The sequence below is a fragment of the Saccopteryx bilineata genome, chromosome 1, assembly GCF_036850765.1.
Source record: "Saccopteryx bilineata isolate mSacBil1 chromosome 1, mSacBil1_pri_phased_curated, whole genome shotgun sequence".
Classification (NCBI taxonomy): Eukaryota; Metazoa; Chordata; class Mammalia; order Chiroptera; family Emballonuridae; genus Saccopteryx; species Saccopteryx bilineata.
This window is the reverse complement of record NC_089490.1, coordinates 23740667-23763634: the sequence shown is the minus strand read 5'-3', so window position 1 is coordinate 23763634 and position 22968 is coordinate 23740667. Positions and strand designations below refer to the sequence as shown.

The 22968-nt window shown below is 42.9% G+C and overlaps 1 protein-coding gene across 2 annotated transcripts in view; it reads left to right on the top strand.

The window, feature by feature from the left end:
* RCAN2 (regulator of calcineurin 2) overlaps positions 1-22968 on the top strand; it is a 259366-nt gene that overhangs the window by 27502 nt on the left and 208896 nt on the right. For both annotated transcript variants that reach the window (XM_066251871.1, XM_066251861.1), the window contains exon 2: positions 14942-15168. In XM_066251871.1, coding sequence (XP_066107968.1) covers positions 14944-15168 — 225 coding nt within the window. In that variant the 5' untranslated portion in view covers positions 14942-14943. The remainder of the gene's footprint in view (positions 1-14941; positions 15169-22968) is intronic.

Sequence of the window (22968 nt, the reverse complement as noted above, 5' to 3'; positions counted from 1 at the left end):
GAGATTGCTTAGAAGAGCAGGAAGGTGAAGGGGCCCTAGTTTTGTCCTCGGGTGTAAAGAGCTTCCAATGTCATGTCCGAGTGTTGGACAGGCTCTTCATACTGTTCTAGCTGTCCTTGTCAGGAGTCTGCAGGTCACAGTGAGAAAGCCACCACCTTGATTATCATGCTGGCCACCATGATGGTTTTGATTCATCAAAGACACGGGCGTTTCCATGTGCTGTTTTGGATGAGTAGAGGATGATACATATCTTCCTCCCCACTTCCTTTCGAGCACGGTCTTTGGCATAAGTCAGTGTAGAGGTCTTACAATGTAGAGGAAACATTACCATAGTTCTTATAGGTACATAAGTGATCAAACTCACCTGTTTCCTCCACTGGCTCAGTCTCTCTCCCTGCACCCTCTGAAGCTCTTCCCCAGGAACTCACCCCCAACCTGAGTTCGGTCTGGTCCCAGATCTGTTGCCGGAGGAGTGAGAGATGAGGGGAATGGCCCCTCAGAATAACTGGTCTCAGTTGCAACAGGCCAGAAAGAACATTCATAAAGGCTTTATTTTTATTTTTTTTAAGCTGGAATCTGGGTCAGCTCTTTCTTGTAAACAACACATGGCACCAGAAGTGGGGGCTGATGATGGACTATCCTAAATTGTGACTTCGTGACATTGTGGAGGAAAACTGCCCAGCCTTTGTCGGCTTTTCAGTTGGGGCCCTTGGCTGAACAAGCTGAGGGCAGGCAGCTCCATCCAGAGAGGAGAGAGAGGATCTATCTGGTTTGCAAAGCAGAATTCCAACCAGCATTTGCTCCCGCAGGACCCTAACAGATGTTGTGATTGTAAGCTTAGAAGAGAGAGGGAGACAAAAAGGGAAAATAAAAGGGAAAGGGAGAGAGAGAAGGAGCAACTTTAACCAAAGGATATAAAAGAAAGGCAAGGATTTTAAAAATGACCTAAGGCAGTCCGGGCAGTGACTGGCTTTCAGATCAAGAGTGGATTGGGGATGCAGGCTGTTTCCATATCTTAGCTTTTGTGAATAACGATGCAATGAGCATGGGAGTCCAGATATCCCTTTGAGATACCGGTTTAATTTCCTTCCAATATATACACGTCCATCTAGAGATGACTCAGAGAATAAACACACACGCACAGGCACTGGACTGTTATTCAACCACAAGAAAGAAGGGAATCCTGTCATTCGTGGCAACGTGGATGGACCCTGAGGGCATTCTGCTGAGGGAAGTAAGACAGATGGATAAAGACAGATACGGGATGACCTCACGTGTATGTGGAGCCTTAGATAAACAGCCTAATTCATAAAGGGAGCAGAGTGCTGGTTGCCAGGGCTGGGGATGTGGGAAATGGAAAGATGTTAGTTGAAGGATACAAAGTTCAAGTTACACGACAATAAGTTCTGGGGATCTAATGTATAGTGTGGTGACTCTAGTTATAACAATACTGCATGATATACTTGAAAGTTGCTAAGAGGGTCGGTCTTAAATGTTCTTACTCCAAAAAGCAATGAGCATTACACGATGTGTTAATTAATTCTATTGTGATTCTCATTTTGCATGCTCTAAGTACATCATATTATTACATTGCAAACCTTAAACTTACATAACGTTATATGTCAATTATATCTCAAGAAAGCTAGGCCCTGGTCGGTTGGCTCAGCGGTAGAGCGTCGGCCTGGCGTGTGGGAGACCCGGGTTCGATTCCCGGCCAGGGCACATAGGAGAAGCGCCCATTTGCTTCTCCACCCCCCCCTCCTTCCTCTCTGTCTCTCTCTTCCCCTCCTGCAGCCAAGGCTCCATTGGAGCAAAGATGGCCCGGGCGCTGGGGATGGCTCCTTGGCCTCTGCCCCAGGTGCTAGAGTGGCCCTGGTCGCGGCAGAGCAACGCCCCAGAGGGGCAGAGCATCACCCCCTGGTAGGCAGAGCCTCGCCCCTGGTGGGCGTGCCGGGTGGATCCCGGTCGGGCGCATGCGGGAGTCTGTCTGACTGTCTCTCCCCGTTTCCAGCTTCAGAAAAATACAAAAAAAAAAAGAAAGAAAGAAAGAAAGAAAGCTAGAAGATTATGTAGTTGTTATTAATGTATAAAACACAGAGTGAATTGGTGGGTTGTGCCAGCAGTGAATGATAAGGATAGAAAGGGGGAGACGGTGCGGCTTTCTGGATGTGACACAGCAGGGGGACAGTGGAAATCCCAGACGTGAGAAGTCACTCCATTGAGAAAGTAGTAGTCAGAGCGATGGGACAGCTGTCAGGAGAGAGAGTGAGAGAGAGAAGATGAATGAGAGAAGGAGAGAATAGCCATAGGTCTGGGCGGAGGCTGGTGGTGTTACATTCCATTTGCTTTTCCAGCACCACGGACCAAGCGCTGTGCTTGGTGCCAGCCATTACAGGAAGAAGCAAGAATGCTCAGCATATGGGAGGAGATGTAAAAACATCGAGAACGTCAAGACACAGGCTCTCCCTGGCCAAATGTTGTAAATAACAACACATGCGCAGACGAGAGAGCAGAGGGGCGCTGGGCAGCCCTCCCAGGGCGGAGGACGCTTGGCTGGTGGTGGGGTGAGAACCTTCCTGCCAAGTGCCCTGGAGTCTCTGGTTAAGCATTTCAATCTAAGCCGGGAAACAGCGCTGAAAGGGAAGAGAGAGGCGAGCACAGCTTCAAGTCTGAGGCAGGAAACGTGCCGAAAGCGAAGTACGTAGGCTGAGAAAGCACAAAGCAAATTCTTATGGCAAACCCTGGGCCTCACACAACATAGGTTTTTCTAAAAAGGGAACAATTATCTAAGAACAGGTGCGTAGTTAAAGGTGCAACTGACTATAGGATTAACAAGCGCCAGCCAAGGTCATAGCAAGTGCTAACGTCCCCGAGTGATCATAGCTGCTGGCCTCCGCACTGCATTTTTGACCAGGATGATCTCATTTGGACCTCTCTCACTAGTCCCAATGTAAAGATTTGGAAACTGAGGCTTTGTGAGCGAAACCAACTTGCCTAACGTCACCAAGTGAGATGGTTGCAGAGGGCAGATTCAGACCTGGTCCTCAGGGCCCAGCTCCCACCACTAGTGGGTCTTCTCCCCATGGTCAGCCAGCAATGGACGGAGAGCTGGGTTTAAATCTGGGTCTGTCTGATTTCAGAGTTCTTGCATTTCCCACTGTGAGAGCACCACCTCTTCTTAAGAGCTGAAAAATAGTGTACAGTGTGCCCACTAAAAATTTGGGGATTTTTGGAATGAAGGGAGGATGCATAACTCACTTAATCCATATAACAACTCTACGAGGTTGATACCATAGGGTCCCCATATTGCATATGCTTCCCAGAGATACTCAGTAACATGTCCAGGGTTGCATAACTAGAAAGTGGCAGTGCCAGGATTCAGACCAAAGCCCACTTTACTTTCCTCTATACCCTATGCATCTCTACGTGTAAAAAAGAGTAAGGACTCCAGGAGAGAGAAGGAGTGCCTATGTTATGTAGGACAGGTACGGAGTTGCTCTGTTGAGGACTAAGGTGGTCAAAACTAAGAATAGTGCACATTTATCGAGCAGTCACAGTGTATCCCAGTCATTGGTCAAAATGCCTTATTTAAATTAGCTATTAAATCCTCAAAACAGCGCTCTAAGGTTAATTGCTCTTTCTATGGCTACTTTACAGGTGAGAAAACTGACCACAGGAAAGTTAAGTAACTTGCTCAAGGTCAGTGAGCTAGTGTGTTGGGGAGCTGAGAATTAAATTCAGAATTCCTGGAGTTTCATTCAATTCAACAAACGTTGGAGACTACCTTCCAAGGGTATAAAGGTCCTCTTTAGCTGCTAGGGGGTGTTTTCCATAGGGAAGACACTGGTGCTCTCAACAGTGAGTGGAAAGTAAGAGAATAAGAGAAGTACAATGAGAAGCAAAACACTTTCCTGAAAGATAGGACAGACATGGGACAAAGTAGGTCCGTGAGAGGGGTGATCTCATCCTGTGCAGGTGGAACCCAGAGTGGGGTCTGAAGTCAGTGGCCCCAGAGGGCCTTTGTGGATGAGAGGAGTGTTGATAGGAGGGCATGGGTGCTAGCAGGACAGCTTAGAAGTGAGGAAGGCTTGAGTAAGTTGGTCCAGACCACACAGCCATTTATAAATTTCATACCAATAGAGCAGGGGTCGGGAAACTTTTTGGCTGAGAGAGCCATGAACACCACATATTTTAAAATGTAATTCCGTGAGAGCCATACAATGACCCGTGTACATTTTGCATTATCCAATAAAAATTTGGTGTTGTCCCGGAGGACAGCTGTGATTGGCTCCAGCCACCCGCCACCATGAACATGAGCGGTAGGAAATGAATGGATTGTAATACATGAGAATGTTTTATATTTTTAACATTATTATTTTTTTTTATTAAAGATTTTTCTGCAAGCCAGATGCAGCCATCAAAAGAGCTGCCTGCCATAGGTTCCCGACCCCTGCAATAGAGCCTTCAGAACAAAAGAAGCACCCAGTAATTGTTTGCTGCGGCTGTTCTTGTTCCTATTGTCATTATTGACAGAGCTGGAACTGAATGCTGAGACTTGAGCTTTTTACTCAGCACTAATGAAAGAGTAGACAATTTGAGGGGAAGACTGTCATCTTCTCGGAGGTGTGCTGGTTTGCTCAGCTGGAGAACTGTTTTTATTGAATTTGATTGATCTAAGTGAGTTATGGAAAATTTTTCATGTGGATGTGACATGAACATTTAGCTATATTTGAGAAAAAAGTAGCAAACTGCGTGGTAGACATTGAAATAAAGAGATTTATCTCTCTCTTCCTCCTTCCTTTCCCTCCTGCATTAAGAATCCTACTACAAAGTCAACATTATCTGCTAATCCTGTCAGAGGGACTGAAATATGCCTCCTTGGACTGCTGATGAGTTCTGACCAGCGATGCATCTCCCCACTCCTGGAACCTCCTCCAGGCAGCCTTCAGGCATTTCTTTCTTCCTGGAAAGAAATGGGATGCCTCGGCTGAATTTCCCCCAGAAGTGCAGCATGTCTGTCTTTCTGCTCTTTTCCCTTTTCACTCTATATCCCCCAGTGCATTCTGTGCTCCATCGCAAAGCAGAAGGTGCAAGATGACAGGATAAATCTTGCTTTGGTGACCATAGCAACCTTCACCTGCTTTGCTGTTCACGTTTGAAGTGTCATCCTCCTGTGAAAAATTGTTTTGATGTCATTGCTTGGGTCACCCAGAGGCACGGGACTTCCTTTCAGCTTCTTCCAGCACCACGTGAAAGGCTGTTCTTCTTCCTCCGTGCTGGGCTCAAGACTGTGTGCTCCTCTGTGGTGCGGGCATAGGGTACCGCACGGAGCCCCGCCTGCCCCCCCCCCGCCACTCTTTTTGTTCTTAAACAAACAAACAACCGAAAATGGTGACTCTGTGACCAGATTATGTAAGACCTCGTTTGAGCTGTCAATTTACAAAAATGGCTCAGGTTTAAGTTTTTAAAATCAACTTCCAAATCAAGTTCAGTTGAAATTAACATGAAATGTATAGACTGTTGCCCAGTTAGAGGCGGAGCTTCTGCAGTTGATCCCAGCAAAATCTTCTGCACTCTGTACTGCGCCCCAGAAGCTGACCCCCAGGCTCACGTGGCAGCTCCCTTGCCCTCTGCGTTCCAGTTGGCTTTGGCCAATGGAAGGTGCCGGTTGATGAGAGAAAGAGAAATGTGGAGATATTTATTTCTCCGGCACCCTCTTTGTGGTGCCACTGGGAATTGGCTGTGTCCCTCAACCAAAGGTCTGTCAAGGAGCCCTCTCCTCATAGCCGTGGGGAGGAAAAGCCATTTTCCTCCTACCCTTCCACATTCTTCTAGCTGGTCTATTCATCAGACTGACCCAAGACAGAGAGACAGAGGAGACAAACCAAACTTATTACATATGTGCCTCTGAGGGATCCATAAGAATATGGGACCTGAGGAAAAATCGGGCGCTTGAGGCTTACATGCCATCTTGACCTAAGAAGTTGTGGGTTGGCCTTCAGAGGGTAGGAAGACAATTCACACGGAGATGGAAAAGCAAATATCTGGTAAACAAGTGTGTGCTGAGCCATCTTTCACAGAGACACAGAGGACTTTGATCAGAGGGGCCTGGCAGGTTCCTCCCTGTCTGACACACAGTAGTTCATATTAAGCTGCAGCCACTGACAATGACAGCACCCTTCCTGGGGCAGGTCGTCCATCCACATTCTTCTAGGTAGTCAGGGAGAAGGTCAATGAGTTTTCCTTCATCGTGTTTCTTGAAAGTAACCGTCTTAAAATAATCGGTATCTCCAAAAGCCATAGTTTGGGGCGGCACACTCTTTCCCCACTCAGCCCTCCACATCTCCATGTTCTGGAACCACCCCCTTCCTTCCAGCTCCTCAGGCCCGGTCCAGGGATAGGCCAGGCCAGGATTTTGCACTATCTTTTGTGGTTTTCCATATCCTGCCAAGATCTTTGTAAATCGTCTCTTTATTAAACCTTTTTAAATGATTGGGTTTGAGCAAGCTGTCTGTTTCCTGCTGGGCCTTGACTAATACAATGACCAGAGCTCTTCTCTTTGGGGTGAGTGCTCCAATTTTGCTTTTTTCATATAATGAACTTACAGTTCATTGTAGGTCAGTGTTTGTAGAAAGATCTTTCTGTCTTTAAGAACAAACTCCTCCTGTTCATATCCTTCTTAAAAGATCATTTTTCCTCTGATTCTCTTCTCTCTCTTAGAGAGAGTGAGAGAGAGATACAAACAGAGACAGACAGACAAAGGGAGAGAGATGAGAAGCATCAGTTCTTCATTGCGGCAACTCAGTTGTTCATTGATTGCTTTCTCGTATGTGCCTTAACTGGAGGGAGGGAGTGGCTCCAGCAGAGCAAGTGACCCCTTGCTCAAACCAATGACCTTGGGCTTCAAACCAGTGACCTGATCCCACACTCAAGCCGGTGACCCCATGCTCAAGCTAGTTAGCCTGCACTAAGCTGGTGAACCCACGCTCAAGCCAGCGACCTTGGGGTTTTGAACCTGGATCCTTAGTTTCCCAGGCCAATACTCTATCCACTGTGCCACTATCTGGTCAAGCTTGACTCTCTTCTCTTGAGGCAGGCTTGGCTGAAAGACATTTTCTTGATGATGCCATAAGATTTGTGGGAAACACAGATGTCTTGCTTGTCTTGTCTGACCCTGAGTGAATTTGAGGGTCTTTCTTCCCTTTTTATTTTGTGTTCATTGGAAGAACACACAGGAGTTATAAGTCCTTCTGGGAGACCATGGGCATTAAAACTACTAGATTAAGACATTATCATGAGTGAATTTGTAGTCCCATCGCTGCTATAGAATAGAGTGCAAAAGGAGATAATGAAATCAACTTGCTTTATTTACTTTTTTGTCCAGCTTTATAAAACTTCCTAAGCAGCTGCTTTCTTGGGGAATTGAGTTAACAGAATTGTTGTCCTGTGGGAGCTTAAGGTGGAGTAGTGGCTCCAGAGGTGTCCTAAAGGGAGCCGTGAATGAAGAAGGTGGATGGTTTCCTTTGAAACCCATGAGTTGAGAACTGTATGGTCCTGATTCTTTCAGGACTGATCCCAGTTGGTATCAAGAATAGCATGAGGTTCAGTCAGCTCAGCAGGTGTGAAAATTCTGCCGCTGAATTAAGTAGGTTGCATTATAGTTCAGAAGGAGCTGTAATGGGTTTCTACAGAGCAGAGCCTAAGAATATCATGTCTGTCCTTTGTATCTCAGGATGCCTGGGATGGTTTTTTGTTACTAATATTATACTTCAATTTCCTTGTGAGAGGAACAAAAATTAGCAAAAGGCTTGGTTTATGCCTAAGAGGTTCTAGATATTAAAATACCAAATAACATAAAAAAGACCTCACCTGTAAGGCCAGACCAAAAATGAAAGTGCTTTAATGGTAGAAAGAGTATTGTTATTCATATAAAATTTTTCTTCTAATAAGCTCGTTTTGTTTCAGGTACCATGAAAGAATCAGTTAATTAATGAGCTAGAGGAATTTTAAACACTTCAAAACTCGAAGTTGAGGTTTCTGTTGTTTAGAACCTTTTTTTTTTTTTAAGGAAGAGGTGGGGAGGCAAACAGACCAATTCCCACATGCGCCCCGACCAAGATCCACCAGCAAGCCCACTAGGGTGTGATACTCTGTCCATCTGGGGCTGCTGCTTCGTTGCTCAGCAACCAAGCCATTTTAGCACCTGAGGTGAGGCCATGGAGCTATCCTCAGTGCCCGAGGCCAGCTCACTTGAACCATTTGAGCCATGGCTGCGAAGAAGAGAGAGAGAGCTAGAGAGAAGGGGAAGGGGAAGGCTGGAGTAGCAGATGGTTGCTTCTCCTGTGTGCTGTGACCAGGGAGTGAACCTGGGACTTCCGTATGCCAGACCGAGGCTCTACCACTGAGCCAACTGTCCAGGGCCTAAAACTTTCAACTGGATTCCTTTAACCTTATATTCAACTTACAAAAAGCTCTAGGCATATCTCCTATGCTACTTATTAATACAACATTGCATTCTTACTTTTTACCATTAATATTCAAGCTGGCATCGTCGTCTTTAAGTTCCTCCACACTAACTAATCTCCCATAACCCATTTACTTGTGTTCCAATCAAAACTGAATTTAAAGTCAGGATGAATTATTCATTAATCATTTCCATTTATTCTATTGCCTTATTAATCCTCCCGGCTGGCCATAACATAGAATCAGAGCATATTCATTGCTATTTTGTTGTCCTTGTTGCAAAAAGTTTTAGATTCCTGTTCTTAATTTAAAAAGCAGATGAGCTGAATCTTTAGCATTCTTTTGTCTAAGGAAAAATAAACCCAAACTTCAGTTGCTTTTTGTGTGCCTTGCTCATTTTTCTCCCTTTGTGGGCCATTATTTCCTTTTTTTTTTTTAAATTCTCACTTTCTAGTTTGAATAACTTGTAGGATGAAAAATATAGGCATTTTTGTTATGAACATTGATTTAAAGGTTTCAACAATGGAAAAAATGTTTGGTTAAGTTATAAGTTACTCTTTCTCGAACATCTCTAAACCCAGAGATAAACAGATGTCTCCTGTGTATTTTCTTTCAATATTGGAAAGATAAGCCTCTCATGACCGAAAGAAACCTTAAAGGAAATGCCAGCTACCCATCTTCCTGGCCCTTGGGTTCCCTCTGTGACATTCCCCCAGATGTTCGTCACCGGCTTTATGCAGCACCAATACAAGTTGCTCACTGAGCCATGAGGCAGGACGTGGCTGTTTTAACCTTAAGTTTTAAAAGACCCGTATCTCCATTTATTAGATTGAATTCTTTCTCCTGGGTTAGACTTCTACTTTCATAGCACCATGCACAAACATTTTGTTTCCTTGTTCAGAATTTGAAAGCCATGTGATTTCATTGAAGACTTCTTTCTTACACTTTCCTATGTGACATCTTCTGATGCACCTGTTTCTTAGATGACATGACCTTTGGCCCCTCAGTAAGATGGGATGGTCTCCTTAGAAAGAATGCCATTTTTTCTGTGGTGGGTGGTACTCAGAATTGGCCTTGGTGTCTATTAACAGGGTGATTTACTTGACAGTGAAACTACTATGAGCATCTCCGTGGATGTTTACAATTTTATTTTTCTTGTCATGGCTCTTTGCCATTCTCATGGGCTTATTTGTAACCCCTCTCCTTTTATATCTAGTTTAACACTGTCTAGACCAGAATACAGATGGGCAAGTGCATGGCTCCTCACCCTCATGAGTTCTAACCTACACCCAGAAAGGTATAATATTTTAGGCTTCTGCAGTTCAGAAATCTGGAACTCACGTGTGTTGTTAATACTGAGACAACAGTGATATCTATCCAACAGAATCCGCTGTCTCTTGGAAATCCCTTCCCCTGGCTTTAATTATACCATATACATGTTAGGAATAAAAGCATGGTTTTAGAAAGATTAATTCCTTGTGTAGAAACCCAGTAATGTCTAGATCACCCAAGGTTATTGGGGGAGGGAAAATTTATTCACGACGTATGCAACAAACATTTATTCGGTCACTATTTCTTTTATATTGGACAGGCATCTTTGAGCTTCAGGTGGCTAGTCTTAACAGTAGGAAACAGACGGTCTCCATTCTACGTCCTTTAATGTTTAATTAGTAAATACTATTAGGTTGAGTGAGGATCTTGGGTGGAATTATTTTCACATTGTAGGAAAGTAATAAAATCGTTGAAAATTTTTCTCTCTCCAGGCTTCTTCTTCCGTTAAAGTGGGTCAAATTCAATTCTTTATATTCTCAGTGGCACTAATTTTGTAACAATTAAACAAATCATTGTGTTGGTGGTGGTGGTTTTGGAAGAGGCAGGGTTTTTTGTTTTTATGTTAAATTACTCTCCTTTTTTTTGTTAGAAGTATCTTCCCCCTTCTAATGGGGTCCCAGCCAGGCTCCTATCAAATACTCAAGGGGCATCTCTACTTGTTTCTCATTTTAATGATGTGGGCTTAACCCTCATGGACATGCACTGGACATTTGAAACTTGGTGACACGCTTGCCAGTAATAAGTGCCAACCACCTCTGTCATGGCAGGTCCCTCACTGTCGACTTGCTCTCCACGAGCCTGTACATGGTCATGGCTTTAATTCAGATGTTAGTTTGGAGGTTTTAGAAGACATTCACTTCCTTCATTTTCTTTGTTGGTCACAGTAGACAAGGCCATGGTGTTTCTCTATTTTGCTGACGAGAAAACCATAGCCCAGAAGGCACACGACTTACACAAGGACTAGAACCCAAGTGTCCCCCCACTCTCGCGCTTCTTTTCAGCATTTCAAAAAGATGTCTCTGCTTCGCATGGAAAGAGGTTTTGAGGCTCTCCCAGTGGAGGCTTTTAAAGTGGATAGTGGTTTTCCTTTTCCTGATGCATGAGATGATGGAAATTTATGCTTTCCAAATGTCAAACAACAGAAGAACAGTTAAATAAATATGACAGATCCCTGCACTGGGTTACTATGTGGCTATGAAAATGAATGTTTGCAAAGAATATGTAATGACTCAGGAAACTGCTCTTGATTATGTCAGTGTTTTGTGAAAGAAGCGAGATACTAAACAGCAGGATCTCAGTTTTGTTTTCAAAAATATACATGTGAGAAAGCGCTGGAATAAATAAACCAAAATATTAGAGTTTTCTCTATATAATAGGATTCTTTTTTTTTAATTTTTAAATTTAAAAAAGTTAACTTTAACAGGGTGACATTGATCAATAAGAGTACATAGGTTTCAGGCAAACATTTCTATAGCATTTAAATTGTTGATTATGTTGGATTCTGGTTTAATTTTTTTTCTTTTTTATACCCTTCTGATTTTTCCAGTTGTTTATTCCTTCAGTGAACTCATATAATTAAAAAGAGATAAATGTTATTTTAATTATGCTCTGTAGATTTTTTTTATTGTAGCTAGAGGAATCCTTTGAGTAATTTTTGCTATCTTTGATTTAGAAAGTTACAGAAATCAAATTTTAAATGGAAATGATTGAAATGCTTTTTATTTTTAGGGTATACCTTTGAAATAAATAGTATATGATTAGGGGTTTATCGTTTAAATTGGCCATTATAACGAATTCACTGGTCTGTTGTTTTCTGAAAGTGACTCCTTTTTATATAACTCATTCGTTCAGTCTGACATCGTTTTGAGGGCTTTCTGTGTGTACCAGGCTGAAGAGGAAGTGTGGCGTACCATGCTGATGAAGACAGCCCAGCCTCTGCTCTCAAGGACTGCGAGTCTGGTTTGAGACATAGTCCAGTAGAGCAGCCATCACTGTGAGGATGGTTCTGTGAGAGAAGGCTGTGCGGGACACTCAGGGACTACAAGCAAAGATGCCACCTTCATGGGCTGTCGGGGAGGGTGGGAACCTTGCCTGGAAGAGTTGCCCCTTGAGCCGAAGGCAGCTCTTTTCCTTGGATAACCCACCTCTGATTTAGAAATAAGGACCACACTTGTACATCTTCATATGCAATGAGGCAATTGTTGCCTCAAAGCCGGTTCACAATAGTTGAGAGTTTTGAAATTAAGTTAGAAGGATAAACTAGTTATTTCAGTCTGTAGGATTTTTAGATTTCTTTCTTAGGAAGCTCTTTTAACCTTCAGAATTTCCTTTTCTTTCTGTATACTTGGGTTTCCTAAGTTAGTGGTAATACCTAAGCATAATAGTTTTGCTGAGATTATCATATGATGTCTTTTTAGAGCATTTCATATCACATATCCTTTCATGTAGTGGTTAATACTGATTGTGATCACTTCTTTCATCCTTATTTCCTTCCTCCTCCTCCTCCTCTTACTCTGTTCACAGGGATGAACTGAGTCATAGAATGATCAGTTGACTTTTCCAAAGTATCAGGTGAGTCAGCAATGAAATGGGAACGAGAAGTCAGGCTTCCTTTGTTTGGAGCTCTGACTTCTCAAATATTTCTCCACGGAAGTAGAATAGATGGTTTGCCAAACACGCATGCACCTTTTAAATCTTTACTGTAAGTAATGAGCTTAAAGTAAAGTCTCATGAAGATAATCATATTGTTACAGCTTACAACAGAAGTTGAGGCCATTTAAGTAGATTAAAATGAGTCCTGAGTGAGGCTTATTATTTGATCTATTTAATTAATTTGTTCAGCAATAGATTTTAATTATTTTTGGAAAAAAGAATAATGGCAACATTCTCAGACTTGTTTAGTAACATTTTGGGATTCATTTTGATTAATTTAAAAATTTTCAAATAAGAGGGGCAGGATTAGCCTGACCTGTGGTGGCACGGTGGATAAAGCATCGACCTGTAATGCTGAGGTCGCCAGTTCAAAACTCCTGGCTTGCCTGGTCAAGGCACATATGGGAAGCAACTACTATGAGTTGATACTTTCCGTTCCTCCCCTCTTCTTCTCTCTAAAATCAATTTTAAAAATCTTTAAAAAAAAAAAAGAGAGATAGGATTAATAGTAAAATCTCATTTGTCACTTAATATCTATATTTCATGTTACTGAATGAATATGACTCCATTATCAAAAGATTTTCCTGTAATCCATTAATCAAAATAATACTATTTTAATGCTCTTAGTTATTATTTTTACTATTAAAATAATTATAATTTAATAATAAATTATGGCTATTATGCATATTACATCAAAATCTCTGAAACAATAGTATAATTGAATATGAAGAAAAATAAGTATATATGTATATTTCGTTGATGCTTTCCCTTCTAGTTAAAAATATTCATATGTTAAAAAAATATTCATATATTTTGGATTAACTATAGAACAAAGCAAAGCATAAAATATATACCATATTTTTATTTAGAATAAATATTTTATTGTTCCAATATAGAAAATGTTGCATCGGTTGGAATTTTAAGACCTTGAGAGAACAGGGATGGTTCTATTATATTTTACATAGAATAATATTTTTATTGACCACAATTAACAGTGACCTGATGTTAGAGTTACTACTTCAAATTCTTTAATTTTTGGCTCTGTCCCAACCAAACCTTAGATTTTATATATAATGCATTATTTATATTGTCATCAGATACTGCTTATCAGGTTCCCGTTTGGGTTTTCTTTCCAGGAAAAGTAAAAACAAAAAAGCATTCCTCATCACTATGATATATCCAGAGTTCAAGAGAGATATAAGCAGACACTTCTATTCGTCTCAGGACCCAGGCCTTCATGAGGGCTGAGTGACATCTCATGCTGCTCACCTTTCTGTTCTGTATTTTGAGGCTTTGCAATGCTGGGCTTGGGAAAAGTGGAGTTTACTGAAGATGGTCCAGCAGTCAGCATCCTGTCCGTCTGTCTTACCTGTACACCCAGGGGCAAGATGTATTTGACCTTCTGGGCCTCTAATTATTGAAGTTTGAACATAATATTTTGATAGGCATGGAAATAGTGTTGAAAGAAAAATGTCGATACTGTCCTTTGAAGTACGTGGGGAGATAGACAACATTTACGGAAGTGTATACCAGTATCAAAAAATAGAAAAACTTTCTAACTGGTTGAGTAGAACTTTGAATGTAAGGGGTGCGAAAATAATATAATTATGGAGCACAGATGAGATTAATATTGGAAAGCTTCATGATGGGGACGATGAGAGAAACATAGTACCTATTTTTCAAAGATCCAGGGTTTGCAAATTACATAGACTTATTGTCCCATGCAGAAGAGGTGTGTGTGTGAGTGCTCACTGTGGGTAAACTATTAAAGTGACCGTAATCAGGATTCAGGTAGAGATGAAGATGCCTTAAATCTAGACTTGCACTAAGTTTGATTTGCATTATTTCTGAGGGCTGGAAAAGTGAGCCTGGTGCCGGAGTCTCCCTGGGTTTGCACCCTATCTTGGAAAGATTTCTTGCTCTGTTCCTAAGTTTTCCCTACTGTAAAATGGAGATAATATTGAAATCCATCTCATAGTCTCTTGTGGAGATTAAATGAGTGAGTTTAATGTATGTAAATCATTTAGAACAGTTCCTGGAACTCAATAAAGGTTAGGCAATTAGTGATTGTGGTATATAGTTCATCATGTAACTTATCAAAACACTTTCCCATGTGCCTTTCTGTTTGATTCCATTTCAGTCTCTTAAGGAAGCCAAGGCTCAGAAAATTTAGGGAACTTGCCTAGGTCCGAAGTCGGGTAAACTCTAGGCAGCTAGGCTAAAACCCCTGGCCTCCAACTTTTATCCTGGTTAAGTGGTTTGCTTTGTTTTTTGTCCTGTAACACGGACTGGATTCCTGCCCACAAGCAGAGCTGTATGGGAAACTGTGACTCTGAGGTCAAGGCGGGTAATATGAACTTGCTGGGGCTTCCAGCTTCCAGTAGCCCCTGATTCTCTTCGTAATCATTCTCTGCTCTGCCCCAGGGACCAAAACACCAGCTTTTCAGGAATTGTCAAGTTCTGCTCTAACACGTGCCTGTCTTTGCATTCTCAGGAATGAGAGGAGAATCTTACTTCATTGGAATGAGGAGCCCGGGCCAGCACGGTCACTTCCCGGAAGATGGAGGACTTTTCTTGCTCTGCTGCATAGATAGAGACTGGGCCATAACTCAGTGTTTTGCGGAGGAAGCCTTTCAAGCGATCACGGACTTCAACGACCTCCCCAACTCGTTGTTTGCATGCAATGTTCACCAGTCAGTGTTTGAAGGGGAAGAGAGCAAGGTAAGACTTGCCCGCTCCTGCAATATGAGGAGCTGTGGCATTATCCCAAACTATTGCCACGGCTCATTTGTGATTGATGCTTTGAAGCGCTGGAAAATGTCTAGCTAGCTTTATTCCTGGGATGCAGAGCAGGAGGAGAAAAGCCCTGTCGTATGGTCAGCTCACTTTGGAGGTAGTCACGACAAAGTTGTAGACGAGATGGTGTTGCATCAAATCTCGTCCTCTGCGCCTCTTCGGTGGATCTCACAAAGCAAGTGATGTCGGACTAGTGATTGCAGGCGATATCCCATGGGCTAGGAAACAGATGTCATAAAAAAAATAAAGTGATTATTTTCTCCTATCATGCCAACAACATAATTTGCCTTTCTCAAAATAGTACAAGCTCTCTTTTATCCTCATCCCTCCTGCAGTTTGATGAATTTTCTAAAAATAGCTTTTATCCAAGTACTGCAGCAGCTGTAAGATAGGTAAGCTGGCTGGCCCTCCGAGTCTTGTTCACTGATATCACAGTGGGTGGAATTATATGTGTTACAAGAATTTAAATGAAAGTGATGAACTCTTTGATTTGAAACGATTGAAGGATGAGGTTGTCTGTGTACAAGCCATTTTCCATAAAATGAAGTTTTCTGTTTGAAGAGACAAACTTGATTTAATGTAAGTATTTTTGGGAATCAGAGTAAATATTCTGACTGGAGATCTTTCATTTCAAAGTTTTCTGAACTTTCAAGTGTGGTGTCTAAATAGATAGAAACTTCCTTTGTGGATATAGATTTCGGATTGTAAATATCCACTTTTATTCTGTGTTATAAAACATGGTCAACATTTTTTTTTAAAAGAAAGGCCTTTTTCTCTAAAACTAAAGTATGTGGTTCATGTGAGATGTGAGAGTCGGATTTCTGATTGCCGTTTCAAAACTGTTTTTTGCCAGTTTCTGAAGTCTAAGCTCTGTTGTCTGAAAACAATTACTAGAAATATTTTTTTAATTGATTCTATTAGATTTGTAAGCAATTTTGATATCCCAGGGATTTAGGAATTATTTCAAGCCATTTAAAAGTAGTTTTACAATGCTATTATTTTAGAGTTGAACAATTGAACAAAATGTACTAAAAGTAGCTGGAAATCCGAGGGCTTAGATTTGATCAGAAGCTCCGCTGTTGTGATAACCGGACTGTTTGAAGTAAGAAAACAGCACGTAGTCTCATTGACAGAAGCTGATAATTTTAACTGTTGGATTATAACCAGGTTATAACACAGGAAGTATAATGTACTCAGAGCAAGCAATTTCCCCTGAAATCTACCTGACATCACTCTGAAATAAGGTTCCATGTTTTCTCATTTTATCATCTATTTATTTAAGTATCAACAAATTTTCCTTAGAGATTTAATGGGGATTTTGATTCTTTTCTGATTAAATACTTCCCTGTAGATTGAAACAAAAAAGCCTGAGGTGGAGCTAATCTCGTTCAGGAGAGCAGCTCGGGAATGGCGGACGGAGGCTTGGGGCGAGTGGGTGGGGATTTGCTGCCCACATCTGTTTTGACATTCAGGTCTGTGATTAAATCATGGATCAAAAAATAGTCTCATTAATACAAACTTGGTCCATTGCATCTTGACACGTAGTATTTGGTTTTAGAGGGACCTTGGTAAACTGCTGCGGTAAAATCAACCAGATGTATGTATGTAGTTCAGTGGAACTGGGTTCAAATTATTGATTGTTTCTGGCCAAGGAGGTGAATTTTATAATTAGCCAATGCCTACATAAAACAACTTATTAAATCAAGCAGAAAATAGATTCTCTAGGATATCAAATACCGGAAATCTGATGTAGATTATGTTTTAATTGTAGATACACAGTTGATGGGTAACAAAGCAAGATTGTCAGATACCATATTAGTTGACAGTGGCCAGGAGGCATGATCACTGAGATTCCAGAAAAGAAAATTGTCTGGTGTGACTCCCAACCCCTCATTGTCACAGCCCGTGTCTCTGTCCAAGTTCCTGACCTTTATAGCCTTCTCTTTGCCTCCATTTATTTACTGTCTTAATAAAATTCATTGTCTTTTACACCAGGGGTCCCCAAACTACGGCCCGCGGGCCACATGCGGCCCCCTGAGGCCATTTATTTGGCCCCCGCCACACTTCCGGAAGGGGCACCTCTTTTATTGGTGGTCAGTGAGAGGAGCATAGTTCCCATTGAAATACTGGACAGTTTGTTGATTTAAATTTACTTGTTCTTTATTTTAAATATTGTATTTGTTCCTGTTTTGTTTTTTTACTTTAAAATAAGATATGTGCAGTGTGCATAGGGATTTGTTCATAGTTTTTTTATAGTCCGGCCCTCCAACGGTCTGAGGGACAGTGAACTGGCTCCCTGTGTAAAAAGTTTAGGGACCTCTGTTTTACACCATTCTTGCAGGATCTTCTTACTACCACCCTGAGCCACAAAGTCTGATGATAGTTATCTTTGCCAAAGGGTGGACTTTTTAGGCACTGTGCTGAATTGGTGGGGAGATATTTTTAGGCAGAGGGAAAAAAAAACAAGAAGCCTTTTTAGCACTGTTTGCCCGTGGGCATGGCTGGCCATGGTGATTGTCTAAAATATTTGACTTTGAGAAGATGCCTACAGCAGCCTGGAATGATATCAGGGAGATAAGGCAGCAGAAATGCTGCTTGGTATTCATTTCAGGGGGCCGGGTGGGTAGGTGGCAACAAATGGACCTTGTTTTGGCACGATTATTTTGGGGGGGCTCAATGTACTTTCAATTCATTGTTTCTCAATATCAGTGGGCTAGAGTTTAGCCTGTTTCCTGCAATTCTTATAAAGCATACCTTTTAACTTCCTTAGTGGGATAGGAATTCAAGTTCTTGCTTCTCTCGTGAACGAGTGTTGGAGCAATCTCATCTCTGTTTTCCCAGCTGTCTGAGACACGATTCCTAAACCCTTTTCCTTCAGGAGGTAACTTGGCAGGTACTGAATTGGACTGCTCTAGATCTGGTTAACACCGCAGGATGTGATCTTCTGGTTCTGTTTGTTTCTGCAACGTGACAAGTATTGATATGCTCCTTTCTGCCATTCTATTTGCATTCTGAGTTCCGAGACCTAAAGGACCTTTTTAAAGCAGCTTGGTGAGGGCCATGACATTTGCTCCTTTTCTTTTAGGCAGAAATCTGTGAGACGGCATTTGGATTTGATGCTTTTGCACGGAGTGTGGCTTATTGTGGTCCAGATGGTCGAGATTTGTTTACATAACACAAAGGAGAACAGGGGCTGGTGGAAGTTGGCATCTAAAAGGAAGAAGTGCAGATTGCTGTTTGCATGCTGCAGCTTGAAGCATAAATATTTTGAATGTTTGAAACACGTTTAGAACTACGATGTTCACAGCTTGCAACACCTGGGAGTTACTGGGGTCCGTGTCCCTTTGGCATGCTCCCCTGGGTTTGCCTTTCTGGGTCCAGCTGGGCTGCAGACATCACCTCGAGACAGGTGAGCTGGAGGGGCGTCCTGTGGGGAGCTGCCTGTACTGAAGGCAGGGAAGTGCCTGCTCAGTGGAACTTTGGCACCCCGATACCCAAAGGAGATCGGTGAAACAACCACCATTAGCCAAATTCAATTCAATAAGGAGAAGGCTAAAAGGTGACTTTATAATGGCCTCCAAAAAATATGAATTCAATAACAATAATAATGGCAGAAGCAAACACTTCTATAGCATGTAGCAAGGTGCTGGGTGTGCCTCTAAGGGCTTTATGGACACTGAGCCCTTGAGTTACCATGATTACCCTAAGGATGGTGTCTTTCTGCCTCTCTGCCTCCCGAGCCTGTGGCAGGGTTGTGTTTTCTGGACCCCCTCTGGCTAGTTCTGCACAATGTATAAGCAGAAATGACCTCTGTCACTTTCAGAACAAGAATTTAATTACCAGTGTTTGACCCTAAAAGGACAAGACTTACACAGAGTCCTAACCAACCTATGATGAACATGTAATGTGACAAGAAGGTTTAAAAAAAAAGCCTTTGTTGCTTTAAGCCCCTAGGATTTGGGGCTTTGTTGTGAGAGTATAACTTAGTCCATCTATGTTGATACAGTAAATATGGTCATTTTCCAGACAAAGACACTGAGGCACAGATCATCTGCCCGAGGTCTCACCGCTAATAGTGGCAGAGCAAGGATCCAAACCTTGGCTGTGCAGCGAGAGCCTGCACTCTTAAACCTTGTAATATTGCTTCTTGATATATACTCTAGCTATTTATTGAAAACAGGCATACTCCTTGGCTCTGGGGATGCAGTGGTGAGCCACATAGCATAAATGCATTGAATGTAAAGTCTACCAAGAGAAAACTATTCAAAATAAGCAAACAACATAATAAATGCTCACAGTGATGCTAAATCCAAAGGGCATTTGATATATATTTTTAACTAAAGTCACTGCCTTATATGCACACACACACAACACACACACACAACACACACACACAAATATGCACAAGGTTTTGTTGTTTTTTATTAGGTTTTTTCCCCCAATAAAGGAACATTTCTGCCAACCATTAAAGACTATGTTCTCCCAGAATGAGCGTAAGATAAGAGACCCAGCTCCACTGCTCTCAGGCTTTATGCTTTCTCACGGGTGGACCATGTCCATGCGTGGTGAATGGCTAGGATAATTCCAGCGTTCAAAGATGTGACTACTGCGTGTAACCCAGTTCCTTCCTCAGGAGCTCAGCTCAGGAGGTGGTGAGCTGGTCTCATGCTGGCAGCGGTAGGAGGGCTCCCCAAGGGTTTTCAAAGTCAAATCTGACAATTTGCAATTTTTCTTTTATTCCCCACAGAAGTGTTTCCTCCGGTTTAGTTTGTAGGGGAATGTGAACGTGGCCTCCGACTTGACCACCGTGGGTCCGCAAACCCTAAGCACTGGTACTAAAAACTGAAAATGTCTCAGAGCCGAGGCTTTCTTCATAACTCATTTTGAGAAAACAAAACAAAACAAAACAAAACACCTCACTTGACCTAATCCATTCAAGATCTAACCTGTAGCGATGAGGAAGTCCTTCTAGTGTGAGTATTCCTTCATCTCTGGGCAGAAATATTCCTGTCTCTGACCTTGCTGGGGCGTTACATGGTAGGAGGCCTATGTACATATTACACTTCCAAATCTCTAAATTCTGAACCCCAAACATATCAGGCCTCGCCAGTTTTGGATAGCAGGTCATGAACCTGTAGAATATATACAAATGCACCCATATTCCCCGTTCAAAAAGAAGGATTGTATTACTGAAATCTGGGATGGCATTGGCGTCAAGAAGAGCGATTGGAAGTATGTCCCCGTGATGGGAGGCTTGTGTCGACTGGAGTAAAGAACACTCTGGAGCCGGGTGAGCGCTGTGCACGGAGGGTGCCCGTGGGTCCTCTCCAGCCAGACTCTGACAGCATCGCAGTCTCCTCTGGGCGCCTCCAGCGTGCAGCCCTGGCCACAGCTGATGTCCCGGCTCCTGCTGCCACCCTCGCCCCTCCCGACCAGAGGTCTGGGCCCGGTCCAGAGGAGACGCTCCGGGTAGCGGGGAGCTCGTGACTGCTCCAGGCACGTGACTTTCTTCCCTCTAGAGAGCGCCTACTGCAAAACAGTTTATTTCTCTTCATTTGCATTTCTTCTCTTCAGACTCTGAAGTCCTTAAAGAAATGAAATACAAAATTGTATTATTATTATCATCATCATCCTCACCATCATCATTATTATTTTGTATTTCTAGCACCTTGCACCAGGCCTGACACACAGTAGGTACTCAATCAATATTAAATTGAACCTCTACTTAAATAGTGACCAAGACACCGAGGGACGAATTTGCACGATCAGCCGATTCATTAGAGACAGAGCAAAGGGCAGAGCGAGAGGCCTCTTGACTTTCAAGTCAAGTTCATTACCCTTTGTACCTCGCCGTCTCTCAGTTCTACAGGGGCTAGAAGGGAACTTGGCTTATCCATCAGCACGAACTCCCAAGTAAAGGAACGTAAGGCAGAGAGATTCCATAGCAAGACTCGCACTAAATGTGTGATCAGCCCTGAGTTCAGATCACTCCTGTAGTTAAGACATGATACTCATACAAATAAGCCTGTTCTATATGTCAGTTTATAGCTACCTGGTCCTTAAATCTTCTAGAAATGACTGACCTATTTAGGAAGCCAAGTGAGTAAAAAATTAGCACATTTCCCCCCATACCTACTCTTACAGAAGAAAAGGAAGAGATAAGGAAAAGAAAAAAGAGGAAGCTGAAATGCAGGGCTTCGGAAAACCTTTGGATATGGTTATGGGTATGATTTAGGCTGGTTGACAAATTCATGGTAGGGCTGTGTAACAAAGGATGAACAAGCAGATAGCAATTTCCTGTGGTCTAAGTGTCACTGAATATAGGTTAAAAAGATAAAAGTGAACTCTTGTGGCCTGAGAGTGCAGAAACGACAATTGAGCATTCGTTTGAACTATGTAAGCGGGTAACAGTTAAATTAGACACCAGATACTCACGGAATACTTAGGCGTTCCACGGATTCGCTTGCGTTTCTCATCCTTTCGAGGTGGAAGTGACATTGCCAGGTTGGTTTGTTGTTTTACAAAGCGTTTAAATTGTATGAAGACAGTGCATGTCATTGTGCTCAGTACGTGGGTCCTGTTTTCTCTTTTCTCTGGACGATGACTGGGAACCATAATTAGTCACTGCTAATCACTCGGAGACACCTGCCAGCCGAGAGGCCCAGCGTGGGGCAGCTTTGAAAGCTGCTGCAGGACATTCCCTGGAACCGTCATCTTTCCTGAAGTGACTAACATATTCCAGAGGCATATTTAGTGTCTTGCTTCCCCCCAGCACCGAGTGACCCCCTGGAGCTCAAGAGCCTGGCAAGCCACCCGAAATGCCCCACTTCCCTTTGTGGAAATAGTTGTGGCCGTGGCAAGGGTTAAGCCCAATGCCCACAGAGTTGAGGGTGTCTGGTTTTCATGCCCAGGAGTGGGTGAGCGTATATTCCTGATAGCACCTGGGGAAGAATGCCAGCCATGTTTTATTTAATCCGGGATGATTTTTGAAGAGGGACATTTGTTCATTCTTGGAAAAATGAAGGTCCTTGGAAGCCACTTCATCTGGTTTCCATCAGAGCCGCTGCTAACCTATAGAGTGACTGAATTGCAAGAAGGTGGCCCCATGGGCAGAAGCAACCTTAGGGCATGCTTCCTGGGGCAAGACAGGTGAGTTTGCAAAAAACAAAAACAAAAACAAAAAACAGAAATGGTGCCCTTTCCTCTGGGCTGGAGGGGGAGACAGACGCAGCCCTGAGCAGCTGCGGGTGGCCTGACAGGTGGAGGGCCATCTGGGTTTTATCCTCTCCTCTTCCTGGGCCAGGAGCCCCGGAGAAGCCGAAGAGCAGCGACCCTCCCGTTGGCCTCGGTCGAAATGAGATCATTTTCAGTCTTTCAAATTGAAGAGGGTGTATAAATTCGAGGGTAACAACTCTCCTTTTTCAGAGACAGTTTCAGAGATGGAGCCCAGGGGACGGATGGGGGTGGGGGATCAGCTTCCTTATTGTTATGTTTGCTCTCCCCAGCTGAAACGGCGTGCCTTGCAGCCCGCCCTCCATGACTTTCTTGATTCTGGTCTCAGTTCGGAGGTCCTGGGATTCTCGACCATCTCAGAGACAACCAGAGAAAGTCAGAGAGCTTGGATGTGAACTTTAAAAGTCCACCAACGTAGCCTTCCCAGCAGGCCTGACATTTAGCTCCGTGGAGGAGGTCCGTGTGATGTAGGTGAGCTGAGCACCAGTTCCA